This window comes from Anas platyrhynchos, chromosome 7 (genome assembly GCF_047663525.1).
Source record: "Anas platyrhynchos isolate ZD024472 breed Pekin duck chromosome 7, IASCAAS_PekinDuck_T2T, whole genome shotgun sequence".
Taxonomy (NCBI): Eukaryota; Metazoa; Chordata; class Aves; order Anseriformes; family Anatidae; genus Anas; species Anas platyrhynchos.
Genome location: NC_092593.1, coordinates 24320949 through 24338665, shown reverse-complemented (window position 1 = coordinate 24338665; position 17717 = coordinate 24320949). Strand labels below are relative to the sequence as shown.

At 41.4% G+C, this 17717-nt stretch overlaps 1 protein-coding gene across 3 annotated transcripts in view; it reads left to right on the top strand.

The window, feature by feature from the left end:
- Positions 1 to 17717, top strand: part of TTN (titin) — a 243986-nt gene that overhangs the window by 60037 nt on the left and 166232 nt on the right. For all 3 annotated transcript variants that reach the window (XM_038182090.2, XM_072041024.1, XM_038182073.2), the window contains 31 exons: positions 9 to 287; positions 407 to 694; positions 797 to 1075; positions 1214 to 1495; positions 1619 to 1897; positions 2039 to 2317; positions 2410 to 2688; positions 2832 to 3119; positions 3356 to 3634; positions 3843 to 4124; positions 4721 to 4999; positions 5109 to 5390; positions 5914 to 6192; positions 6318 to 6605; positions 6813 to 7091; positions 7193 to 7471; positions 7577 to 7855; positions 7967 to 8254; positions 8404 to 8691; positions 9597 to 9878; positions 10655 to 10933; positions 11052 to 11333; positions 11479 to 11757; positions 11886 to 12173; positions 12383 to 12661; positions 12761 to 13039; positions 13116 to 13394; positions 13545 to 13832; positions 14003 to 14290; positions 16894 to 17175; positions 17429 to 17707. In XM_038182090.2, the coding sequence (XP_038038018.1) occupies positions 9 to 287; positions 407 to 694; positions 797 to 1075; positions 1214 to 1495; positions 1619 to 1897; positions 2039 to 2317; positions 2410 to 2688; positions 2832 to 3119; positions 3356 to 3634; positions 3843 to 4124; positions 4721 to 4999; positions 5109 to 5390; positions 5914 to 6192; positions 6318 to 6605; positions 6813 to 7091; positions 7193 to 7471; positions 7577 to 7855; positions 7967 to 8254; positions 8404 to 8691; positions 9597 to 9878; positions 10655 to 10933; positions 11052 to 11333; positions 11479 to 11757; positions 11886 to 12173; positions 12383 to 12661; positions 12761 to 13039; positions 13116 to 13394; positions 13545 to 13832; positions 14003 to 14290; positions 16894 to 17175; positions 17429 to 17707 (8739 nt within the window). The remainder of the gene's footprint in view (positions 1 to 8; positions 288 to 406; positions 695 to 796; positions 1076 to 1213; positions 1496 to 1618; positions 1898 to 2038; positions 2318 to 2409; positions 2689 to 2831; positions 3120 to 3355; positions 3635 to 3842; positions 4125 to 4720; positions 5000 to 5108; positions 5391 to 5913; positions 6193 to 6317; positions 6606 to 6812; positions 7092 to 7192; positions 7472 to 7576; positions 7856 to 7966; positions 8255 to 8403; positions 8692 to 9596; positions 9879 to 10654; positions 10934 to 11051; positions 11334 to 11478; positions 11758 to 11885; positions 12174 to 12382; positions 12662 to 12760; positions 13040 to 13115; positions 13395 to 13544; positions 13833 to 14002; positions 14291 to 16893; positions 17176 to 17428; positions 17708 to 17717) is intronic.

The following is a 17717-nucleotide window of genomic DNA, read 5'->3' as shown; positions in this document are numbered from 1 at the left end:
TAAAACAGAGCCTGCTACAATCACAGACAAGGCTGTGTCCATAGATGTGACTGAGGGAGACCCAGCAACCTTGCAATGTAAATTTTCAGGAACAAAAGACATTACAGCCAAATGGTTCAAAGATGGCAATGAACTGACTTTAGGCCCAAAATATAAGATCAGTGTTACAGATACCGTCTCAGTCCTAAAGGTGCTCCATGCGGAAAAGAAAGATAGTGGGGAGTACGTCTTTGAGGTTCACAATGATGTTGGGAGCAGTAGATGTTCTGCCAGCATCAATGTCCTAGGTGTGTATGAGCTATCTTTTAGTATTTGTTTTTACTTACAAAATCTCTTCTCTTGACTTTGCGTCTACTACAATCATGGTTGAATTTCATATTTTATCTTTTCACTCTGTCTTGGATAGATCTCATTATACCACCTAAATTCACCAAAAAGCTCAAGAAAATGGACAGCATTAAGGGGTCTTTTGTTCACCTGGAATGCATAGTGTCTGGTTCACATCCTATAAGTATCCAGTGGTACAAGGATGGACAAGAAATAACAGCGAGTGAAAAGCACAAATACTCTTTCCATGATAACACTGCCTTTCTGGAAATCAATAAACTGGAAGGCACAGACAGTGGCTCTTACACCTGTGAAGCAACAAATAAGGCAGGAAGCAACCAATGCAGTGGGTTCTTAACAGTCAAAGGTTTGAAATTCTTCTTCTTCTCTTGTGTTAGGTCGCTTATTCATAATTTGGAAATTCACCTATCCTTGAGTAATCCTCTTTCTTCTTTTTAACATGTTATAGAACCGCCATATTTTGTGGAAAAGCCCCAGTCCCAAGAGGTTGTGCCCCATGCTAGGGTTCAGTTCAAAGCAATGGTGAAAGGCTCTACTCCTCTGCAGATAAAGTGGTTTAAAGACAGCCAAGAGCTCCTTTCTGGTGCCAATCGCTCTGTTTGGAAGGATGACACATCTAGTGTGCTGGAGCTCTTCTCAGCAAGGATGTCTGACTCTGGGAACTACACTTGTCAGATAAGCAATGATGTGGGGACTGCCACTTGCAAAGCAGCTCTGTTTGTAAAAGGTGTGAAGCCCAGTGTTCTTCGCATTGTTGTGTTTCTGATTTTTCTGTGCAATTTGGGGGGAGGAGTTAAGAAATGCTTGTATTTCCACAAACTACCATGAATATTATAAAGCCTCACCTTTTTTGTCTATCTTCTAGAGCCTCCAAGGTTTGTTCAGATGCCAACTCCTATAGTAGCTTTGCGTGAAGGACAGTCCACCACTTTTGAGTGCCAGATAGTAGGCACACCAGAGATCCATGTAACATGGTACCTTGATGGGAATGAAGTGACTGATGGAGCTAAGTATGGCATCTCTTTCATAGATGGTCTAGCCACTTTGAAAGTCACTCAAGCCAGAGTATCGGATAGTGGGATTTATGTTTGTGAAGCCCACAATGATGCAGGTAGTGAGAGCTGCAGCATCGAGTTGAAAGTAAAAGGTTGGTCTTGAACATTTGTCACCACCCAGCTATGCCATGAAGCTGGGGTAATGCAATAAAGGAGACCTCTTCTTCCCTAATAACCATCAAGGTTACTATCTACTTTTCCCTTCTTTTTTGTAGAGCCTCCAACATTTGTTCGGGAGTTGAGACCTACAGAGGTAGTAAAGGGATTGGAGGCCACACTTGAGTGTGAGGTGACTGGTACTCCTCCATTTGAGGTGAAGTGGCTGAAGAACAATAAGGAGATGTTCAGCAGCAAGAAATATGCCATCTCCACCAAAGAATCAATATTTACCCTTAATGTGACCAACTGTGATGTCTCAGATGTTGGTGAATATCAGTGCATTATATCAAATGAAGGTGGGAGTTGTTCTTGTAGTACAAGGCTGAGCTTGAAAGGTCAGTCACTAAGAAGTGTATCCCAAACATTGTATCCCCCAGATGAAATGTAGTGACTAGGATGACCTTATATGATCTCTTCTCCTTCTTCCCTTTCCTTCTCTTCTGTGACTTCTAAACAAACAAAACCTCACACCACAGAACCACCATCTTTTGTCAAGAAGCTGGAGAATGTCACTAGCATTTTGAAAGGCACCGCATTATTCCAGTGTGTTGTAGCAGGTGCTCAACCCTTATCTGTGTCATGGATAAAAGATGAGAAAATACTGGAAGATGATGATTACCACCATATTACCTTTGAGAACAATGTGGCTGCACTGAAACTTACGAGTGTTGACCTCAGCCACAGAGGGAGATACACCTGCCAGGCAAAGAATGAGTCTGGAGTGGAGAAGTGCTTTGCTTTGCTTTTTGTGCAAGGTGTGTAGAAGTCCCTTCATCCTGGATGAGTGCTTGGGAATTCAGTCACCTCTCTGTAGCTAACAACCATTTTTATACACTTTGTACCCCAGAACCAGCACGGATCACAGAAAAGGCTAAATCACTTAAAGTCACTGAAAGAGACCCCGTAACTTTGGAGTGTACTGTGGAGGGGACACCAGAACTCCGAATAAGATGGTACAAAGACGGCAAACAGCTTCTGCCCAGTAGATACTACACGATGAGCTTTGAAAACAATGTGGCCAGTTTCAGGATTGAACCTGTATCAAAGGAGGATAGTGGTACATACAGTTTTAAGGTTGAAAATGACTTTGGAAGTAGCACCTGCGAAGCTGTCCTGACTGTGTTAGGTTTGTATTTGGCAAACTCATGAAGCCAGCAGGGAGGGATTAAAAACAAACTAACAAACAAAACAAAGAAACAACTAAAAATAAAAAGTGTTTCTGGAAGATAAGGTAACCATTATGTTTTTGCCATGTTTTGTGTTGGGCAGATCAATCAATTCCACCCACATTTATCAAAAGGCTAACCAAAAAGGATACTGTTCTGGGATCTTCTATCAGAATGGAGTGCAAAGTCTCTGGATCACTTCCCATTACTGCAAAATGGTTTAAGGATGGAAAGGAGATAACTGACAGTGCCAAATGTAGAAGCCTGTGCCATGAGAACACCATGTCACTCGAGATTGCTAATCTAGAGCTGTCAGACAGTGCAAATTACACATGCAATATCTCTAACATTGCCGGAAATGATTCTTGCAGTGCTGTCCTGACAGTGAAAGGTTTGAAACTCTTTGCTACTTCTTATTGGTGATGAATGCTGGGAGAATATATTATATCTTGTGCTAACATAACCCTCTTATACTTCTTAATACTAATGCTGAAAGTCTGGTCTCCCTTTTCTTACTGTGTATCTTGAACCTCTTACATATTCATTGCCTCTGCTTGCCTCACTAACTTTCTTCATTCTTAGGCATTCATGATGTAACTGAACATTTCTTTTTCTTAAAAACTGCAGAGCCTCCAAGCTTCTTAGTAAAACCTGAAAGCCAGCAAGCCATCCCAGATTCCACGGTGGAGTTTAAGGCCACACTAAAAGGAACGCTGCCATTTACAGTAAAGTGGTTCAAAGAGGACTTAGAACTTGTATCTGGTCCAACTTGTTTCATTGGGATTGAAGGGTCAACTGTGTTCTTAACCCTCTATTCAGTGGATGCTTCTAGGAGTGGGCACTACACTTGCCATGTTTCAAATGATGTTGGCAGTGACTCTTGCACTACAATGTTGATGGTAACAGGTGTGCACACTTTCTAGATGTTTGGCAGTCTTTTTATCTATTTGTTTTCTTTCCTTTCTAACAAGCCTCCCTTAGTGATCTTTGATACCCTGTCAAGTGAATTCCCTGCCCTATATTTGCAACCAACTCTTGCTTGTTTTGCTCTTTTCCCTCCTTTCCTTTCTAGTATTAATTCAGACCTTCTGATACCACTTTTCTGGTTTTTTAGAACCACCCAAGTTTGCTAAGAAGCTAGAGATGGCAAGAGTAGTCAAGCAGGGTGATTCAGCCCGACTTGAGTGCAAAGTCAGTGGTTCTCCAGAAATGAAAATAGTGTGGTTCAGAAATGACCATGAAATTATTGCCAGTGAAAAATTCCGGACCTCATTCATCGACTCTGTGGCTGTGCTTGAAATGAATCATCTGAGTACTGATGAGAGTGGTGACTATATCTGTGAAGCTCACAACCCCGCTGGCAAGGCCAGTTGCAGCACCAAAGTCACAGTGAAAGGTCAGCTGTTCTCTTGTTCTCCAGTTACACCTTTTTTTTTTTTTTTGTGGTTTTCTTCCTTGGAAATCCATAGGAACATGAAATTAATTCCTTATTTCAGGGAATGCCTTTTTCTTCACATTCTGTTTGTTTTTTGATGACCCCTTACCCCCTTTGCTAGGGTCTGAACAAGGCAGTTGTTGTTCTTAATACAAACATGTCCTAGGTTAGGTGTTCCCCAGTTCTGTGATTGCAGGGTCCAAGACAGGTAGATCTGATATACCATGAAGCCAAAATATGAAGTAAAATAATAGACCCTAACTGGTCAGTGCCAGCTTTACACCCTGAATGTGAGACTACTGACAGCTAAATGGGACCTATATCCTCTCTATCAATCTTCTGTTTACCTTTTATACAGAGGAGCTCAGAGCTCCTCTGTATAAAAGGTGTATGTTCACCTGCCTGTTTGATCATTTCATTATATGTGCAGAAAACAAGGAAAAACGTCCCATTCAGTTAGTTTTCCCAGCAATCTTGTGGAATAGCTGATATCAGTAAACTGTTGGTCAAATGCCTCAAGACTCCTTTCTAAAAATGCTCCTTTCTTCCCTTGGTAGAACCTCCCGTCTTTAGCAGGAAGCCCTCTCCGGTAGACATGCTCAGAGGAACTGAGGTTAGCCTGGAATGTGAGATTTCAGGAACACCACCATTTGATGTTACCTGGTACAAAGACAGGAGACAAATCCGCAGTAGTAAGAAGTATAAGGTTACAGCCAAAAACTACCATACAAGCATTCACATTCTTAACGTTGAAGCTGCAGATGTTGGTGAATATCAGTGCAAAGCTCAGAACGACGTAGGAAGTGACACTTGTTTTTGCACTGTTAAGCTGAAAGGTAAGGTATTGGCACATATGCCTTCTTTAGTGCTCCCCGTGGCACTGCATTGCTCTTAATTTACGTGGATACCATAAGAATTTACTACAACTGCATGTTTCCTATCCAGAACCACCAAAATTTCTGACAAAAATAAACAGTGTGACTGTTGTGGTTGGCGAACCAGTAGAGTTACAAGCAAGAGTGGAAGGCTCACAGCCAATTTCTGTACAGTGGCTTAAAGACAAGGAGGAAGTTATTAGAGAAAGTGAAAACACAAAGATCACATTTATGGAAAACACTGCAACTTTACAACTTGTACACACAGAAACAAGCAGTGCTGGAAAATACATCTGTCAGATCAGAAATGATGCTGGAAGTCGGGAATGCATGGCTACCTTAACTATTCTAGGTTGGTAAAAAGCATATATTTTTTATGTTTTTTGTTTGTTTTTTTTTTTTTTTTTAAGTTAGGAACTTGTTAATTTAGTATCAGCTGCATGCTTTGCTTATACCCCTAAGTTCAAATAATCAAAACAGAATCCTTGTTTCTCCTTTAAATCTTATTTGGTTTCCTTTTTTTCCAATTGTGTAGGGGTTGTAGTGGAAAAAAATAATACAGGCCTTTACATTACGATGGAATTCAGTTGACTGTATTCACAGTCACATCTTCTGCTTGGAGGAGGACAGATAGTTGTATTTCACTCCTAGTAATTCCAAAATATTTTTACTTTATTTTGGAGAGCATCTGAAATCTCCAGATTAGGGTGGAATAAAAGGTGGAAAAAGCAGAGCTGAAAAAATTCCCAAACCCAATGAACTGAGATATCCTTAGTATCAAATGTATAAACCCCATCTTATAATGCAATAATACTTACAGCTAGTAGTAATCAAATCCAGTTTTCACCATCCTTGTTACTTGTCTCTTCTTCCAGAGCCTGCAGTCATTGTAGAGAAGGCAGAACCAATGAGGGTTACTATAGGAGATGCCTGTACTTTGGAATGCAAAGTGTCAGGTACACCAGAGCTTTCCACTGGGTGGTTTAAAGATGGCAAAGAGCTGACCAGCAGCCAAAAATACAGAATTACTTTCCTCAACAAAGTATCTACACTTAAAATTATGGATGCAGAGAAGGAAGATGGTGGATTGTACACTTTTGCAGTGCAGAACGACGTGGGCAAAAGCAGTTGCACAGCATCGGTTGATGTTTTAGGTTGGTTGGGTAGTTTTTCTTCCATCTTTTATCAGAACTTTCTTTTGGCCATGTTCTCTTTCTTTCCTTCCATTCCTTTACTCCTTTTCTCTCTAACAATGGATGTATTATATTTTCTTATGCAGATCGAATCATTCCTCCTTCTTTCACAAGAAAACTAAAGGAAACACCTGGTGTACTGGGTTCCTCAGCACTGCTGGAATGCAAAGTGTTGGGTTCACCTCCTATTTCTATTGCCTGGTTCCAGAATGGACTTAAGTTAGTTAGTGGGGAAAAACATCATATCACCTTTTCGGATAACCTATGTATTTTAGAAGTGAATTCACTGAGCAACTCAGATACTGGAACGTATACCTGCAAAGCTACCAACATAGCTGGTTCAGATGAATGCAGTGCTGTATTGACCGTACAAGGTCAGTATATGATGGTCAGCAACTTCTCTGAGCTACTCTTTTTCTCTTTCCCTCTTGAAATTCCCTGTGGTCTTTTGTAAGTATACTGAGGAAAATGTACTGACTAGAAAGTAAAGGCTTTGTTCTTTATCTTTGGTAGGTGTGTGGAAATGCCAGAGATATGCTGTATTGGTCTGTCTTATCTCTCCTTTTCTCTTGTGTGTTTAGAACCACCTTCTTTTGAGAGAACACCTGAACCTTTGGATGTTTTGCCAGGCACAAGCATAACTTTCACAGGTGTTATCAGAGGAACCCCTCCTTTTAAGGTGAACTGGTTTAGAGGGGCCAATGAGCTTGTGCCAGGGGACAAATGTAATATCTACTTGGAGGACTCTGTTGTGGAGCTTGAGTTATTTGATGTAACCCCTCTCCAAAGTGGAGAGTATACTTGTCTAGTGACTAATGAAGCTGGCAGGGCAAATTGTACGACACACCTTACAGTAAAAGGTTTGTAAAAATTGCATCCCTATATTTACCCTAAAATGTTGTTGCCTTCCCTCCATTTGTACTGCTGTGCTCAACATTTGTGACTTCTCACCCTTCATTAGAGCCGGCTGTCTTTGTGAAGAAACTGAGTGATCAGTATGTGGAACCTGGCAAGCCCATCGTCCTGGAGGGCACTTACTCAGGCAGCTTGCCCATTTCTGTGACATGGAAGAAGAATGGCCACATACTTGCTCAGTCTCAGAAATGTAGCATCACCACCACAGAGAAATCCTGCATCCTGGAGATCCTTGACAGCACCAAAGAGGATGCAGGAGAATACACTTGCCATGTTGAAAATGAGGCAGGAAGAGATGTTTGTGAGGCTGTAGTCTCTACTCTAGGTGTGTGCTCCCTTTGCTTCTATTTTTTTCTTGCCTGTTCTTTTGAATGTATGCTTTCCAAGGCCTGGCACTATGATGAGCCTTTCTAATTTCTTCCTTTTTTAGAACCTCCATATTTTGTTACACACTTGGAACCTCTTGAGGTGTCAGTTGGGGATTATACAACATTGCAATGCCACGTTGCTGGAACACCAGAAATTACTGTGTCTTGGTACAAAGGTGATACAAAACTCAGGTCTACTCCTGAGTACAAAGTGTTCTTTAAAGACAACGTTGCTACGCTCATTTTCAACAAAGTGGTTAGCAATGACAGCGGCGAGTATATCTGCAAGGCAGAAAACAGTGTAGGAACTGCATCTACAAAGGCTCTCCTAACAGTTCAAGGTGATGATTTATATTGTTGCAAATTCTTCTTTACAGTACTTTTTCTCTTGAAAAAATATATTTAAAAAAATCTTCCTGGTGCATATTTATCCTTCACTTGTTTTCTTCCAGAGCGCAAACGACCACCTTCCTTTGCAAGAAAATTAAGGGACATCGAACACCCTGCTGGCTTACCCCTAAAATTTATGTGTCGACTCAATGGTTCAGAGCCCATTACTGTGACTTGGCATAAAGATGGTGTGCTGCTTAGTGATGACCACAATGTGCACACATCCTTTGTAGATAATGTAGCAGTGCTACAACTGGCACGAACTGAGATGAATCACACTGGACAGTACACCTGCACAGCCACCAATGCTGTGGGCACTGCCACCTCAAGTGCTAAACTCACAGTGGCAGGTGTGTTGGCTTACAGAACTTTTGCCCAGATCATAGGCACCCCCATCCCTTTCTATGTGTGCAATGGTATTTGTATGCTGGATTAAATTATTTTTATTATTATTATTATTTTGAGATATGAGTATTATTTTGTTTTCTTGTGTTTCTAGAACCCAAGCAGGCACCTATCTTTGATGCCAAACCAGAATCTATTGATGTGCCTTTGGGAGAAAGTGCTGACCTTGAATGCCATGTTACTGGAGCCCAGCCAATACACATCACCTGGTCCAAGGATGGTCGGGAGATACGAACTGGAGGAAACTACAATATTACATTTGTAGCTAACACAGCTCACCTTCGAGTGCTCAGAGTGGGTAAAGGAGACTCTGGCCAATATACTTGCCAAGCTAGTAATGAAGCTGGGAAAGACTTTTGCTCAGCCCAACTCAGTGTCAAAGGTATTGAGATTAAGTCACCTTCATTTCTTGTTTTTCTTTCTCTTGGATAAAAAAGGCCTCTTTGTTACTGAGCTTTGTCTTCCACCCATTCCAGCTTGGACATATACAGAAAGTAGCTTTTCAAAAAGCAGACATACCATGAGGTAACTCTCTGCTCCTATAATACTGCATGACAGTAGAAGCCTTGTGTACCTGCAAACTCTACAAGGGGACAGGTCTTCTTGCTAAGCTGTTTGTTGGTATGGATAAATGCACACAACACTTTCCTGCTTTTTACTTTATCATTAGTGCTTAAACTACAATTGCAGGGGTATTGATACGTATCATTACTATATGGAACAAGAGTAATAGGGTAAATACAATCACTTTGCATTTGTAGGCCAGCATTGGTGTCTCTTTCAACTTTTCTGAATGTTTCAGTTGGAGTAATGAAATGCTGATTTAATCTAGGCTCTAAATCATTTAAGTTCTTCAAGTAGAAATACTCATTAACGATGTGCAAACAAGTGAAACTGTACATACCATGTTTCTGCTGCTCCTGGGATAAGATCTTGGGGGTGATGGGATTATGGATGCTTTCATGCTGGCTTGGGGACATTTTTGCCCCCCAAACGAAACCGCAAAAAAAAAAGTCTCCTGGGTGGAGCAATCATCCTTCATGTGTCTTTTACAACCACAGATGCCTCAAGCAGCAGGCTCCAGAGTTGATAGAACCTAGTTGTAGTTGTTTTTGCTGTTTCCTCCTTGCATCTTTTCTTGAGAGGAAGCTCTTGGAGATACAGCCAGCTGCTGTAGCAAATTCACCTTGTTGCAGCCCAATATTCTTGCGCTCTCTATGACTCTTGCTCAGCACTGTAGATTTCACATGGCAAACGTGTGTTGTCACATGCTTATTTGTTCTGCAGAACCTCCTAAGTTCATCAAGAAACCTGAAGCTTTGCGATTCGTGAAGCACGGAGATGCAGTTCAACTTGAATGTAAAATCAGTGGCACGCCAGAGATCAGGACTGTGTGGTACAAGAACGATCAGGCACTCCAAGCAAGCAACAGGCTCCACATGTCTTTTGTAGACTCCATAGCGGTGCTAACTATCTTGGATGCCAGCACTGAGGATGGTGGTGATTACATATGTGAAGCCCAAAATTCTGCCGGCACTGCCAGCTGTAGCACTTCAGTAGCAGTGAAAGGTTAGCAGCACAGCTCTGCACACAACTAGAATCCCTGGCTCCTGGTCCTGGTCCTGCTCTCAGCTACACAGCCCCCATGCCCCCCCCCAAACAGGAAGCTGCTGCTGTGGCAGTCAGTGGCTGCTGGTGCAGTTTCTTTCCAGCTGCTCTCAGATTAATATGCTGATGCGTTGTAGACATCAGAGAGACTAGGCAGGAACTGGTAGTGGGTGTTGAGTGCTGTGCAGCCACTCCCTTGCCTTCCTATTTAAGCCAATTGTAAGCTGAATAAGGCAAGGTTGTTGGGTTACACAGGATGTGTGAACTAGATGAAGCACCAGCTGTGGTGAGAGAGATGGACACACTTTGTAGACATCCCTCTGCCTGTTTTTTTATATACAGTGATTCTGTCAGGAGTGAAATTTAAGAAGCAAGAGAGGGCTGTTGTACTGAGCCTCACTGGTGGTAGCTTTCATGATTGGAAAGAGGTGGGGAAAATTGGAATATGGTCCTGAAGAAAGGGGAGGGTGGCTTTTGGGAGGGGCACTAAGTACTAACTCCAAACAGGTGCAGAAATGTCATATTTTCTGCCCTTGGGAGTGCTTGGGATGGCTTTCTGGAAGGTGCCGGAGGCTCAGCATTTTTTAGAGATGAGACCACATATGATGAGGATGCTAAATATAGGTTTACAAGAAGAAGTGTAGGCCCCCTTCCTGAGTATGTTGTGTCTTGCTACTATCCAGAAACCTACTCAGGGAAGCAGTCTCAAATGTATGATGTGATTCTTTTTTTTATAGAACCACCTGTTTTTAGCAAGGTGCCGAGTCCTGTGGACACACTTAAAGGCTCGGATATTATTCTCCAGTGTGAGATAGCAGGGACTCCACCCTTTGAGGTGGCTTGGTTCAAGGACCGGAGGCAGGTCCGGAGCAGCAAGAAGTTCAAGGTGACAGCAAAGCACTCCATTGCCAGTCTTCACATCCTCAATCTGGAATCTCAGGATACTGGAGAATATCAGTGCAAAGCAATGAATGAGGTGGGAAGTGACACTTGCACCTGCCCAGTAAAATTCAAAGGTTTGTATGGTAGAAGACCAACAGCATCAGTGCCTTCTTCTCTTGATCTTCTGGCTGTACCTCTTCCAAGCAGGCATGCATCATTAACCTTCCTCTGCCACCTTGTTTTTGCCATCAGAGCCCCCACGCTTTGTCAAGAAGCTGAGTGACACTGCAATCTTCGTTGGAGAGCCAACAGCTCTACAGGCAGTGGTGGAAGGATCCCCACCGATTTCTGTTGTCTGGCTGAAGGACAAGGGTGAAATTATTAGGGAGAGTGAAAATGTCCAAATGTGGTTTATGGACAACATTGCAACTCTTGAGATTGCCAGTGCAGAAGGAGCTGATATTGGAAAGTATATCTGCCAGATCAAAAATGATGCTGGCATGCGGGAGTGCTCTGCTTTTCTACAAGTCCTAGGTGGGTATAGCCTGTTCCACAAGTATTCTATCTTGCGGCTCTCACAGTTGTCTCTGCCACCCCTTGTTTGCTGCTTGTATCCTATGCTCACTGGTTTGCAGGTGGATTTCCTGGTGACACACTGTCCCCTCCGTTCCTATTTCAGAACCAGCAGTAATATTAGAGAAGACTGAGCCAATCACAGTGATGGCTGGAAACCCTTTTACCTTGGAGTGCAAAGTAGGAGGAACACCTGAACTTATCACCAAGTGGTACAAAGATGGCAGAGAACTAAGGAGTGATCGCAAATACCAAATTACCTTTTTCAACAATATCTCCACTCTGAAAGTCTTTTCTGCAGAGAGGGGAGACAGGGGCTTATATACTTTTGAGGTGCACAATGAGGTGGGGGACAGCAGCTGCACTTCTTCAGTTGATGTTTCAGGTCAGCTCTATACCTTGTCTTTAAAAGCAGTGTTGTTGTTGTTTTTTGCTTTGTATTTGTTTTCCTTTGCACTGGAAACAAACAAACAAAACATTTTTCTTATTCTTCTTCTGCCTTGTCTTACTTAGATCGCCTTGTTCCTCCTTCATTCTCAAGAAAATTAAAGGAAACAAATGGGGTGCTGGGATCTTCAGTGCTGCTGGAATGCAAAGTGTCCGGCACATCCCCCATATCAGTGGCCTGGTTTCAGGATGGGAATGAGATTGTTAGTGGGGAAAAATATGAAATTTCATTCTTGGATAACATTTGTGCTTTGAGGCTCAATGCCCTGGATGTCACAGATACCGGGCCATATACATGTGTAGCAGCAAATGTGGCTGGATCTGATGAATGTAGTGCCTTCTTGACTGTACGAGGTCAGTGGAAAGATATAACAGCCCCTTCTACAGAACACTTCTTCCCTCTTTCTTTCTTATCTTTGATTTCCCATGGCTTCTTTTTCATAGTTTCTTTTTCTGTTTTCTGCCGTGTTATTTTTATTTCTAACCTGCTTCAGTTTTCATCCCCAACAGGAACTCTCCTATTAACATCTTTCTCCTTCCTCACTTCTTTGTGTGACACTTAGAACCACCTTCTTTTGTGAAGACACCTGATCCCCAGGAAGTTTTGCCCGGATCAAGTGTGACATTCACCAGCTACATCAAGGGCAGCACCCCCTTCAAAGTCACCTGGTTCCGAGGCATCAGGGAGCTGGTGCCAGACAGTACCTGCTCCATTTCTCTGGATGAGTCTGTGGCACAGCTGCAGCTGCACAACGTGGAGCTGGGCCACAGTGGAGATTATGCTTGTGTGGTCACAAATGATGCTGGCAGCATCTCGTGCACAACTCAACTCTTTGTGAAAGGTGTGTGTGTGTGTGTATGTGTAGGTATCTCTCTCTTCATGGTCTGCCTGCAGCCCTGCCACATTTGTCCCTCTCAATTTGACCTTTGCCTCCACACAGAGCCTGCAGTCTTCGTGAAGAAATTAAGTGATTTCAGTGTGGAGCAGGGGAAGTCCATTGTTCTGGAAAGCACCTACATGGGCACCCCTCCCATTTCTGTCACCTGGAAAAGACATGGAATGCCTATTGCTCAGTCTCCACGCTGCAGTGTTACAACTACTGACAGATCTGGCATTCTCGAAATCTTCAACAGCACTAAGAGTGATGAAGGCGAATACACCTGTGAGGTGGCAAATGAGGCGGGTGGGGATGTTTGCCACAGCCTTGTATCCATCTTAGGTATGCATCACCCCTGATCCCCAAGGGGACCCCAGTGATGCTCTGTCTCTGCTCACTATGCTCTTTCCTCCCCTAGAACCACCCTATTTTGTCACGCACCTGGACCGTGTGGAGGTGAAGGTTGGCGAGCCTTTGATTTTAAAATGCCAGATAGGTGGTGCACCAGAAATCAAGGTGTCTTGGTACAAAGAAGACACCAAGCTCAGATCAACACAAGCTTACAAAATGCACTTCAAGAATAACGTGGCAACACTGGCATTCTCTACTGTGGAGGACAGTGACATTGGAGAATATATCTGCAAAGCAGAAAATAGTGTTGGCTTTGCTACCACCACAGCTTTGCTTGTCATTAAAGGTGATGGTCGTGGGGCCACTCTTTCCTGGGGTAGTTTGTAGGCACTCTTTGTTGTCTACAGAAAGGGGTTCTTATTAAGTTCCGTGTCAATTAAATCTAGGTTGACAAGGTAGCTTTCTACTTATGGTGATGATTATTATTATTTTGCAGAACGTCAGCTTCCCCCTACATTTGCCAGGAAACTGAAAGATATTCAAGAGACAGTTGGTGCTCCAGTGACTTTTGATTGTCGCATAAATGGCTCAGAGCCTATCCAGGTCTCCTGGTATAAGGATGGGGTTCTTTTAAGAGACAGTGATAACGTGCAGACAACCTTCTTAAATAATGTTGCAGCTCTTCAGATCTTGCAAACTAGCATGGCTTACTGTGGCCAATATACTTGCTCAGCGCAAAATGCTCTGGGGACTGCATCTTCCAGTGCCAAGCTTCTCCTCACAGGTTTGTAGCTCACACTTAGAGATATTTTGTACCTATTTGCTGTCTTATTCTTTTACTCTTTCTCCTATTCTACCCATTACATGGTGGCAAGGGAGTGTGGGCATGACATGGTCAGGTGTGTGTTTAAAGGGAGCTTAGTGGTGAGCTCTGCCGTGCTTTCCTCTTTGCAGAACATCTACAACCTCCTTTCTTTGATGTCAAGCCAGTATCTATTGATGTGGCACTAGGCGAAAGTGCAACCTTTAAGTGCCATGTGACTGGCTCTGTACCTATGAGAATTACATGGACCAGAGACAACAGAGAAATCCGCCCAGGTGGCAACTACAAGATGACACTGGTGGAAAACACGGCCAGCTTGATGGTCCTAAAAGTGGGTAAAGGAGATGCTGGACTCTACACATGTACTGCTAGCAACAGCATTGGAAAGGATGCATGTGCAGCTCAGCTGGCTGTGCAAGGTATTGCTGGGATCTTTACTGTTCATCAGGCATTTCTTTGCAAGGCAGACACCCACAAAAAGCCCTAAATAGTTCAGACACATGAGACTAACAATCTTTACAAGAGGTCATGTTGAGATCTTTCATTTAATGTAAATGTTATTTTAAAACTTAAATGCTTGTCCATCTTTCTTCTGGTCTGGTATAGTGAGTCTTATCAAGGGAATTCTGTCACTGAAATATTAACTCTGACGTAGTACCCCGTTGTGCTTTTATTAATAACTGTTGGCCAGCAAAATCTGTCTGCCTTAAACTCTTTCTCTAGTAGTGTCATTTGCTAAATTGTCCAGGAGAGAGAAAGGTAGCTGAAAAAAGCAAGTCCACTTACAAGGCTTAAATGTATTTTTAACAGGTGTGCAGTTCCAGAAAATATTTGAAAACTCCTGTTGTTGAATAGGAAGAATTGAAGGATCTGAGGGCAGACTTGGTGACAAATATCTGCTCTGCCAACACTTTACTTCTCTACATAGTGTGTGAATCTTATGATTTTCAAAGGTCTAAATTTATAACTGGATTAAACTGTCCTGGTACAAGTGACACTTGTACCTTACTGTAATTTCCTTAATGTAGGTGGGAACCTTGGATTTATAAATAGCTGTTCCGGATACTTTATTCCTACTGATTTTATTAAAGGACAAATGTGAAATACACTACTGAAATGATGCATGAGTTTAAATGTCCTTGTTGTTTCAGGGCATTCTTCTTTTCTCTCTCTGTCTTTTTTTTTCTTTTTTTTTTTTTCCCTCTGTATAAGTTTGGAGGGGAAATCAAACATGTTACAAGAATATAATTGAATTATAATCGAGTCTTGTGGACTCAATGGCAAATAGGGATGCTGTTATTACACAGTTTGACTTTAAAAATAAATAAAAAAAAAAATTGAAATACTGTAAGAAGAAATCTAAGCTCTTTTAAAGATTTCAAGCTTATTTCCACAACAATCATAATTCTGTTTATTATTAACGATAAAAGTACTAATAGGTTAATTTGACTGGAATTATTCTACATAAAATGATCCTAACTGACCTTATTCCTTTTCTTACTCTTCAACTCTTTAGTCTTCAACTCTTTATTCATAAAATTGTAAATTATTCTTTTATTATTTTTTCAAGGATTATTTTTCCTTTAATTCTTCAGATTTTGTACAGCTTTCCCAACGATGTAAAATTAATTTTGCTCATTGCTTGTCAGCCTATTCCTACAAAACTTGGAAGTGCAAGCTCATATGTGCATCGATTTGCATGTTTTTAATTTCAGAAGATGCTGTCTTATCTCTGATATAGTCTTTTGTTTGTAGAATCAAGATCTTATGTCCAATTGACTTTCAACACCTCCCTACTTCCCACTTTTTTTTTTTTTTTTTTTTAATCTAGTGTTCCCAATCTGGTTTTTAACACCTGCCTTAGGTTCTAGAAACTACCTAACATTCTAAGTACTTTACTAACATATACTCACATTTTTGGAAAGGAATGGAATTAGTGTGTGACTAGTCAGCAACTGTTAGTATGCAGATAGGAAATCAACTGTTTATCAAAATGAAATCTGATAACAAAGTAATGAGATTCCAAGAGTTGTTGTGTTAACAAGACGTAACTTTTATTTTTAGAAACTCTAAGGAAGTTTTGTTACTAACAACATAGGATGTTCTGCAAATGTCCCACAGATTGAAGTGACCCACAGTAAAATAGATATTCTTCCTACAAGTTACAGATACACAAAAAGGCAATTCATCCTGTTCTGTAGAGAGATTTGTTACTTGTTCCCACATTACCACCTCTTGGTTTTACTGCTTTTATCTTTGATCCATGAACATTCAGTCTTGTGAATCTGAATTGTCTGCATGGTACTTGTGATGTAAAGTGTCAAACCTCCCTTTCTTTCTCTCCTTACAGAGTAAAATGTAACCATCTGGTTTACTTTCCAGTCATATGACCTTTAAACCCAATTTCACTAATACCAACCATCTCATAATTCTTCCCAGCATGACTGTTTTGAACTTCTCCTATTTGCTACCTGTGATCCTTGACTTTTAGTCCTTATATGCACCTTTATGTTTGGCTTTGCAATAAACGTGCAGAGGATTATAACTCAAATACACTTATCAACTGTATCAATTCTTAATGACATATTAAGTTATAAAGCAGTTGCTATAAGTTATTAAGTTATAGAGCAGTTGCTCAGCCTAAATTATCTAAACAATAGCTCTTAGATGAACAGTTTGGATTCTTGAATTTCCATCAGGCATTTTTATTACCCATGTACAGCAAGAGGATATTACTTAAAGAAAACCACACGTGTCAGCTGAACATAGAGAAGTAGAATGAGAAAACAAAATAAGGAGAAACTATCTAAAATGCAAATAGAGAACTTGTTTGCTGCCTATTTTGGACAAATTTCAAATCTAAATAAAAAAGAAAAAAAAGCAACAACAAAAAAAAACAGCAATTACAAAATTAGAATGTTTGCATAAGTCCTCAAAGTTTATATTTTCTGTTAGATATTTACCTGTTTATTCAAAGAATCTGTGCAGTTAAAAACATCATTTTCCATTTTTGGCTTTCCAGAACCGCCAAGGTTTATTAAGAAACTAGACTCCTCAAGACTTGTGAAAGAGCATGAGTCCACTAGGTACGAATGCAAAGTAGGGGGATCTCCAGAAATCAAAGTCATGTGGTACAAAGGTGAAACTGAGATCCACCCCAGTGAAAAGTACCGAATGTCATTTGTGGATTCAGTGGCAATCATTGAAATGCACAACCTCAGAGTTGAAGACAGCGGTGACTACAGTTGTGAAGCTCAGAATCCAGCTGGTAGTGCTAGTACCAGTACCTCACTGAAAGTTAAAGGTCAGAATCCCAGCTCTTCCCTTGCCTTTCTATCTGTATGAGTACTCTTGTGTGGAAAAGCTGTTAAATCCCACTTTCTTTAATCAGACAGACCAAAGCCTGTCTGAAAAGATGGCAAGCCTGCTTGTTATATCGTGGGAGATCTCTCACTTACAGTGTTCCTTTGCTGCTCACTATCAGTTTGGCTACTTGAATACTCTCCTCTTTAATATCATCAGCTCAAATAACACAAAATTTAACTCCTTTGTTTCAGCACCCCCTATTTTTATCAAGAGGCCCCATCCAGTCCAGACCTTGAAAGGGTCTGATATTCGTCTGGAATGTGAGCTTCAGGGCACTCCTCCGTTCCAGATTTCATGGTATAAAGACAAACGAGAAATTCGGAGCAGCAAGAAGTACAAGGTCATGTCTGAGAACTACCTTGCTAGCATTCACATTCTCAGTGTGGATACTGCAGATGTTGGTGAATATCACTGTAAAGCTGTAAATGATGTGGGAAGTGACTCCTGTGTTGGCTCTGTAACACTGAGAGGTTTGTATAA